The following is an 8,863-nucleotide window of genomic DNA, read 5'->3' on the forward strand; positions in this document are numbered from 1 at the left end:
ATTATTCAATGAGAAAGTATCTATCAAGCTTAGCTTGTAGAAGGCGTCTGCCTGCGACAGTGGATCGAGTAATTCAAGAAAGTGGCTCCCACTATTAATGCGGAGAGGTATTTATCATTTTTGAAATAATCTGTTAGGTAGAAGATTGACACTTTGTTTCATGCATTGCACGTAAGATTATAAAACAAGACTTTGCATATTAAAATCATGCAGAGAGTGTGGTTGGATGAGAAAATTTGATGTATTTGAGTTTCAAATCCCAACTTCAAATTTATTTTAGTTCGTTTTAAACAAAATTTGAGTTCTGGATTTAAAAACCGTTAAGGTTGTGTTTGCATTTTTAAAATCTTTGAATTTCAAATACATTTTTATAATTGAGAGACGTAAGACCATAAAATTCAAATTCATTTATTACAAATTCATCTATTACATATTTATATAATATCTAGTGTTAATTAAGATGGATTTCTAATTCACTTCATAATCGAACCGTTTTAGATCATAGAGACCAATCTCATTTATTCTTACAATGGTAGATACATCTGTCCACATTTCAAAATTTTGGATGTGATTGAACCAATTCACCCCATGCATGAGGCATACTACCAAGGACTAGTGGTTATGACAAAGTAAAAAATTCGAGACATCAAAAATTGGAACGATATCGAGATCTCCGATGTCGTATGACACTGTTTGTGTACATTTTCAAGCAAGCCTATCATCGAATGAATGCTTCTCCTCAGACAATCTGTCCCTGGCCATGGCTGCCTGCAGTGAAATCCATTCGAAAATTAATACATTTTTCATGAAATCACAAAAAATTCAAAATCACTAAGTGCATTAAAATAGCCTACCTTGACCAACTATCTAGATACTTGAACAAGAAAAACACAAAAAAGTTCAAAGAACATAACCTGTTTTTCCCAGTTTGTGAAACTCGTTATCACGGCAAACGAGATCGCCTGCAACGTAGCACCAGAAAGTACACCAATCCATAGACCTTTCCCTCTCAAATTCAACCAGAACCCCAATGCAGCTGCTATCGGAATTCCAAAAGCATAAAACGCCGCAAGATTGACGTATGCTCCAATATGCTGCCATCCACAGCCTCGAGCAACTCCTAGTAATAGAAGATAGTCAATATTAAGTATTGTAAGGACAAGTGCATATGCCATGTAGGCACTCCCAACAAATATGTAATGATAAAGCTACTCATTTTTTTGAAACAGAAACAACTTAGGAAAAAGAAAGAAAGAATAACCTGAAAGGGTCCCTTGGATACAGTCAATTATAACTGATAAACAAACAAGAGGAGCCATATTTGTCACATAATCCACGACTTCTTTCTCGTTACTGAAAACGTAGCCAAAAACGTTCCTGCTAGCAAAGAGGCTTGTGCTTACAATTATTGCCTCCAAGGCTGCAAGAATCATTAGAGCAATAACTGATACGCGAGCCCCCCGAGGATTTCCAGCTCCTAACTCGTTTGAAATTCGTGTGCTGAATAATCGAAGTCAAACGAAATTTTGAATTAGTTAGAGAGACTGCATATATCTAAGCAAATCAGAAGACAGAGAGTCAAGCTATAGATGTACAACCTTGCACCTGAAGCCAATCCATATGGTATCGCGTAAAGTGTGGCAATGGTGCTCAGGCTGTTCACAAGAAATTACACAATCAAGCGATAGCACATTAATCTAATATTTATTTTAATATTACATGTTATATGCTACATGATATAATTTCCTTAGCAAATATAAATTTAACAGAAATACTACGTGGTTTGCTTCACTTTGATAAGGTGCAAAACTCGACTTGAGCTTAGACTCCAGGGCACATGTGCACATTACTGCGCTTCACACATTAATGAATATAGTTACAACATATTTTCCCATATGGTGCCTCCATTCAATAAGGTGTACGCTTGGTTTTTGCCTTCCACCCAGACTTTATGGTATCTATGTACCTTAGCATATCTTTCACTTCTAATAACTATGATCTATGTAGTGTTTGCAACCTCTGAAAATAAGTGATTATGGAGCTCTTAATAAATTTGTCAAGATTCTCTCCATAATCACTTATTTTTAGAGGTTGCAAACACTGCCCTAGTATGTTTAACAAAATATATTTTGAAAAATTCATACACAAAAGGCTCGTGTACAACTTACCATACAGACAACACTGAGGTTTCAAGCTGAGGATTTGGTAAAATCCCGGAAAGCAAGATCATCAGCTCAAACGACCACCATTCAAGACTGCATCATACAAAACTTCAAATTAATCGAAATATTAGAACATTTGAAATGGAAAAAAAAATCAGAACAAAGCTCCATGTTCATGAAGAAAGAGATTACCAAACCATTACAGCAGAAGGAATTGCAAAGCGAAAAAATTCTTTCATTCCATCAAATATCTTCATCGAAATCTGTGCACGGGTTTTGGCACAGACAGAAGAGTATTTCATGTACAAACCGAGCATGAGTACGTTCAACCACTCTGAAATACCCATAGCAACTGCAGCACCAAGATTCTCTAGACTAGACTTATATACTAAAGCCCAACATACCGGTATATGGAAACAGAGAGTGATGCATGAGCTTATTAACATAGGAAAGATCAAACTTTGCATCTGATAATACCGAACCATTGGTTGAAGAGTTGCATAGCCGAACAGAGCAGGGATAAGGCATGTAATAAATTTTCCAGCTTCGTGCGAAATTTGAGGATCTTGACCAAAGAATAGGAGTATATTTCCCATGTATATCCACAAAATAGAAAGGGGAATACAAACAATGATGAGGGAACAGATAGCGGTGTAAGTTTGGGTTCCAAGTTTTTCATATTGGTGAGCACCATAAGCCTGCCCACCTAGCGTTTCCAGGGCGCAGGCCATGCCTAACTGTTTCATAGAGCTTAGAGTTAGTTAGAGGAAATATTAACAAAATCACTGTAATGGTATGCTATTCAACAGAAACATTATAATCTGTAGCAAAATAATATGTACCATTTTTTCTACTTGGCCATTGAGTTAAAAAGCCGAGTCTAGCCAAAAGAAATAAGCAACTTACTGTTTCCAAGAAATTTTTTGTTTTTTTGACTCTTGTTAAGTTTTCCAAATATCATTTCATGTTTTGAGCCACTACCGATTCGTGACTATCCTTGCACTACATCAACACAACTCCTATGCATACGATTGAATAATAATTTATTTTTATCATGTGGTGTAACAATAGGAAATGAGTGTTACAAAACACACAAACCAAGTGGACTCATGATTTTCCCAACTCTCAAAATGTTCCCTACTATCTTCATTGGAAGAGGGGTATAAAAATCTGTATAATCAAAAATCAAATGATGAACACGGAATTGGAAGTTAATTACAGATTCTTATGATTTCTAATGACAATGGGGTTCAAGACTGCTTCTTGCAATGACAAAATTGTACAATGTGAGTTATAGACTTTCATCACGTATGTCGTTTTACAGGAAATTTTTATCTAACATAACAAACTTCGATTCAATTTATGGAAGCCTGTGGATAGTGCAGTGGAATAACAAGTGACAGAAGATTCCCCTTGGACAATGTAGCTAACAAAATACTTGCTTAGAGATACCAAAAATTTGATGTCCAACTGTGAAAAAGGTATCTATAATTTTCAGATTGCTTATAGATAGATATCGAATTATATTTGCTTTACCTCTTTTCATTAAAATTTTCACATCATCTAAAGAACAAATAAGAACTGCATTTCTACAAAAAATTAAAACCGCCAAATTGACTGGATGGGATAAGCTGGTGACTACGTGACCATAGCAGTCTCTAATCAAGAAAATATCTACATGCAAACAGTCCAATTGTGGCTCACACAGATCCAACGGGTTTGACCACTTAGTAAGGCTACAAACAATGATTGATCACGCATGTGGGTGGGTTCGCATGCGGTCAAATGAAGCTCATGGCTGCAGTCTTACCATGCTCAACACTCGGACATTAAAAAGAAAGAAAAGTAAAAAAGAGATAATCTGAACACATTTAGAATGCCAAAATCATTTTGGAACATAAACATGATTCATGAACGTCTCTTGGCATTTTTATGATACATGCATGTGTCTTAATATTATCTTAGTGGTCGATGAGATGAACCCCATGTGGTCAAAATTAGGGTACTACCCTTCTGATAACATAAACTCAACCAGTGGTAAACATGTGAATTAATTAGGAACATGAGTAGGTAAGATCATAGATGAACCATGTAAGGAAATGCATTCAGTGGTTGGTGCATATATTAAAGTATATTCTTATTTATAAGGCTAGTCATACTACTCATCCAAAGAACAAGTCATTTTCAAATACAGAGAGTAAAAACTAAAGTTGCTGTCAAATCACAACAAAGTTGCTGTTATCAGTAAAACCACCAGCTTGGAAACCATCTTGTTTTAACTCAAGCATTTCAAGAAGATACTTCAGTAACCACAGCATATTGAGTGATGAATATCAATAAAAGCAGAGGAAACCATTAGGAAACTAAAAAAGCTTCAAACTTTACTCCTGATCCGTAAAGTTTGAAGTATACAATAACAACACAAGAACCCAGAAAAGAAAACGAAAACGAAGCTAGATTGAAAGAGACAGGAATACCATCAAGCTAAAACCAGTGACATTAGCAAGCGAGAAGGCCATAGCTGTGCTGGAAAGAGAGAGTTCCCCTAAATGGCCAGTTATCATAATCGACACAATTTGCAGCAAATACTGTGCCAGAGTCACCGCCACCATTGGCGCCGCCAAATAACCCAACTTCTTCATCTCCTCTATGATCAGCCCGCCACTTCTTGATCTTTCCCTCCTCTCTTCTTTCCCATCTAACGGCAACAAACCCTCCTCCATCTTTGCAAGAACTGAAGTTTGTGTGTGTGATTTTTGTTCCTGGTTTTCTTTATATATTTCCTTTGTTAGGCGCCGGAGAATATTCAGCTGGACTGACCGAGTAAAAAGTAAAACGACATTGGCCTGTGAGACTCTGGCGCTTGCAGGTTTATAAACTCTCATTTAATTAATTCGTCTTCGGGCCCTCAACTATGGTAAATATCCGTTTAGCCCCTGACATTGTTGACTTTTGTCATTTGTTTGTATATGACCATTTATATTCGCCTAATAATTAATTACCTTCTTACTCATTTTACTATATTATTAAAGTATTTCAAAAAAAATTTTACTATATTATTAAAGAAACGAGCACTTAGTAAAATTAAAATTTATTTAGAATCAAATACGAAATATATAAAATACTTTTAAAATTCTCAATCTCTATTTGAAACTTGATGTGTCCATTATTTTCACTATTTTTCGTGTGTATTTTAAATTTAAATATGTTATAAATAAAAAATATAATGATAACTATAAAAAAATAATAAATATTCATGTTTTACCAACACACACCGCGTGTGCGGATGCGACTCATATATTATTATAGTAGAGATCATCTAATTAGTTAACTTTCAATTGATCGGTGAAGTTTTATATAAAATTATCATTATATCCTAACTTAATTTTCAATAAAACCAAAATTATTAGATAAAAAATTTAACATGAAATGTGTTTGAATTTACTCTAATTTTTATTCATCCAAGTAACCCAAGTTGCATATGTATTGATATAGTTGATGTTAAATATTTTAGATTTATAATACCAAATTCCTTGGTTTGTTTAGGTAAATTTATTTGACGATGAATTGAAATCTCGAAATAGTTATTTTTTGTTTCATTATAGTAGACTTCAAATCTAATTAAAATCAATATAGAGTTATTTCAAAGTATTGCTTCAAACCTTAAATTATTCAAAAAAAATTGATGGCTTAAATTTCAAATTCTTCTATCAAACACAATCTTAATTGTATAGAGTAAATTTTATGTGCAATGAGTTGATCCGACTCATATCCACAATGAAAAATAATATTTTTGACATAAAAAGAAATGTTTTTATAGATCGGGTCAAATAAAAGATTTGTCTTAATTGTACCGTAAAATCATGTTATATTAGAACTCATATCCACAATGAAAAATAATACATTTGACAAAAAAAAAAAAAAAAGCATAAAACCGTGTTATATTAGTTTTTGTGTTGTCGATAAAATATATGTTCTTTTCATTCATGAGTTCATGTCTTATGGCTGTCCTATAGCTATGCAGGAATAGTAAACAACTTTAAATTCTATATGCCCTAAAAAAACCCACAGGACACGTTAGCAAATTGCCAAAAATGAAATTTAAATTAATTTATCTAAAAAATTATTTATTATTATAAAGGAGAAAAAAAACAGATGAAAGAAAAACCAAAAATATCATTCCAATAATCTTGTGGATCACGGCATTAATTCAAACATGGTTATCCATTACTTTCATTGGGTCAAAATGAAATTTACATTTGTCATGATAATGATAATGACAATATCCAACTCTTAAATTTGGAATGAAGTAAATATTTTCGAGAGTTCAAAACCTAATATGCATCTTTCTTAAATAAATTTTAAATTTTTTTTTACAAAAACTGTTAGATATTAAAACTTTGGAAGAGTAAATTTCATTTAGTGGGGGTCTTAATTTTAAAGTACAGCATTATGTTGTGAACTGCATGTAAGTGTGTAACTAGGATAAATAAATCATATGGACAGAAATTATCCTTACGATTTTTTGAAGTTATTTTTATGAATGATTGTTTCGATTAATGGGTGGAGTACCATATTAGTATGCTAGCTTGTAAATAAGCCTTATTTAAAAATTTATATTTTTAATTATTATTATTTATTGTATAGTTTTTAAATTATGGAAGGAACCGTTAGACGCATCCTATTTCGTCCAAGTAAATAAGAATTTTAAAGTTAAGTGTGTTTGATTTGAAATAATTTTGAGATGAGTGATTCACTCGTCATAAATTTTATAGGATGTGTGTGAATGAAAAAATAAATATATGAGTTACATTGACTCGGTGATAATGTTCATAAAATATGAGGCGTTACGTGAGCACATAACAAAATCATAATTCAAGAAAATTAGAATAATAAGTAAACTGATTTGATTATCAAAATTTCTTGGTCGACAAGAAAGAATAAAACAACTAGGCAACTTTTTGGATGAATTGTTTTCCACATGACTGCTACATTATATATAATATATGCAATTAATCAATGAGGTAATTATTTTAAAATCCCTAAACTTAAACATAAATTTCTCCTAACTCCCTACATTCAAATTTTTTAGTTTGCACTCCCTAGTGGTCCCCAATTTTGATTAAACAAGTATTTAACTAATCTTTTGTACTTTGGCATTGTTTTACCTATCGAATTAGTTCATGTCGTGAAGAACTATTGGTTGCGCAAGGTTTCCAGCCTATATACTTTAGATTAGGGTCCAACATGCTTCCGTAAAGTAAATCAAATTTAAATACCTCTTTGACCATAATGTCGTCGGGTCATACCTGCCGAGTTTTACGAAGTTCTCCTCACACTCCAACCACGCAGTCGCAACAGATGGTTTCTGCACAAGCTCCTTCAACGACACCCAGCACAGCCTTAATTCGTTTTCTACCTTAAGGCGTATGGTATATAAATTTAATTATAAAATATGAACATGAAAGAATAAGAGACTTTAGAAAAATTATTCAGACATAATATTATTACATAAATCAACTCCTTTGAAGAGGAGAAGACAACTTGTTTAGCTACTCATAGTAGCCTCGTTCTTGAAATACATAAACGAAAACTTATTACAATAGAAAGAGAAATATTACAATAATTTTATTCGTAAGAAAACTGAAGGGAATGATCAATGTCTTCACCTTCCTCAAATGCCTGTATTTATAGCTGTAGTTCCACTCGTTTCACTGAGAAACTTCAGGAAATCTTACAGCTGTCTTGTATTTTCTTTATGCCATTATTGATGGCATCTTTTACTAGTGGAGGAAGCAGCTGTCTTGAATTTTTTATGTCATTATTGATGGCATCTTTTACTAGTAGAGGAATCACATGTCTGCCACTTTTTTTTGGCTTTATTCTCCTCACATGCCTGCTTTATTGTTGTCGGGGCATCTTTTGCTTTTGAAGTAGACCCCTGTGAAAACGCATCTTTGGTGGTCCTTGTCCACCTTTGCTTGTCTCGGAAAAATCCTTTCGATCCATTCGGGGTCTAAAGGTTTTTCCAAATTCTGGCTCCTTCTGATTTGGGCATTCTGGGCAGATATTCTCTGACCATCGTCCAATATGAGCCATGTTACAAAATTTTCGGCGAGTTTCTTTACTCCCCGGCAGCTTGTTGTTCCACAAAAGATTTCTCTTCTTTTCGAAGAGTTCTTCCGCAAATGCTGTAATTTTTCCTGTCATTGTGTTCAACAGGAACGATCCGTTCACAGAATTCTGATAAAATTTGAATGGAAACTTGACTTTGTCCATCTCAGTAAGACAGACCCAAATACCCCATGCCCTTCTGGTTGAGATCTCATTTTCCCCGAAAGTGGACACCAAGGGTATTTCTTCAGTTTTAGGATCCTTGATAAATTTATGACTGTTTATATCAGGTCTCCTCAGCTTGATAAAATGAAAGGGTTCGTGTGATCCTTTCACTGTTGGTTCTGGAGCTGCACTGAAAAAATATAACTCAAGCACATCTCATCTGGACAAATGATCATTATTTGCCCATGTTTCTTGGACTGCTTCCTGAGTCCATTTTGGTAATTGTGATATCTCCAGAAAGCTTGGTGACGTTGTATAAACTGAGGTCAAAGCCCCAAATTCATACCAGACTTTTACATCTTTAGGATTGACATTGTTTTTTAGCCAAACTCTTGGATATATTCCTGCAACATCAACCCTGC

At 33.8% G+C, this 8,863-nt stretch overlaps 1 protein-coding gene across 1 annotated transcript; it reads right to left on the reverse strand.

Moving 5' to 3' along the window:
* Positions 1–438: 438 nt before the first annotated feature.
* Positions 439–4,991, reverse strand: LOC140883639 (protein DETOXIFICATION 12-like). The gene is made up of 7 exons (XM_073290192.1): positions 4,640–4,991; positions 2,355–2,899; positions 2,169–2,255; positions 1,599–1,655; positions 1,262–1,500; positions 915–1,120; positions 439–768 (listed from the first exon to the last, which is right to left on the reverse strand). The coding sequence occupies exons 1-7, from the start codon at positions 4,883–4,885 to the stop codon at positions 706–708; spliced, it is 1,443 nt and encodes a 480-aa protein (XP_073146293.1). The 5' UTR covers positions 4,886–4,991; the 3' UTR covers positions 439–705.
* Positions 4,992–8,863: the final 3,872 nt, after the last annotated feature.

The sequence above is a fragment of the Henckelia pumila genome, chromosome 1, assembly GCF_033568475.1.
Source record: "Henckelia pumila isolate YLH828 chromosome 1, ASM3356847v2, whole genome shotgun sequence".
Taxonomy (NCBI): domain Eukaryota; kingdom Viridiplantae; phylum Streptophyta; class Magnoliopsida; order Lamiales; family Gesneriaceae; genus Henckelia; species Henckelia pumila.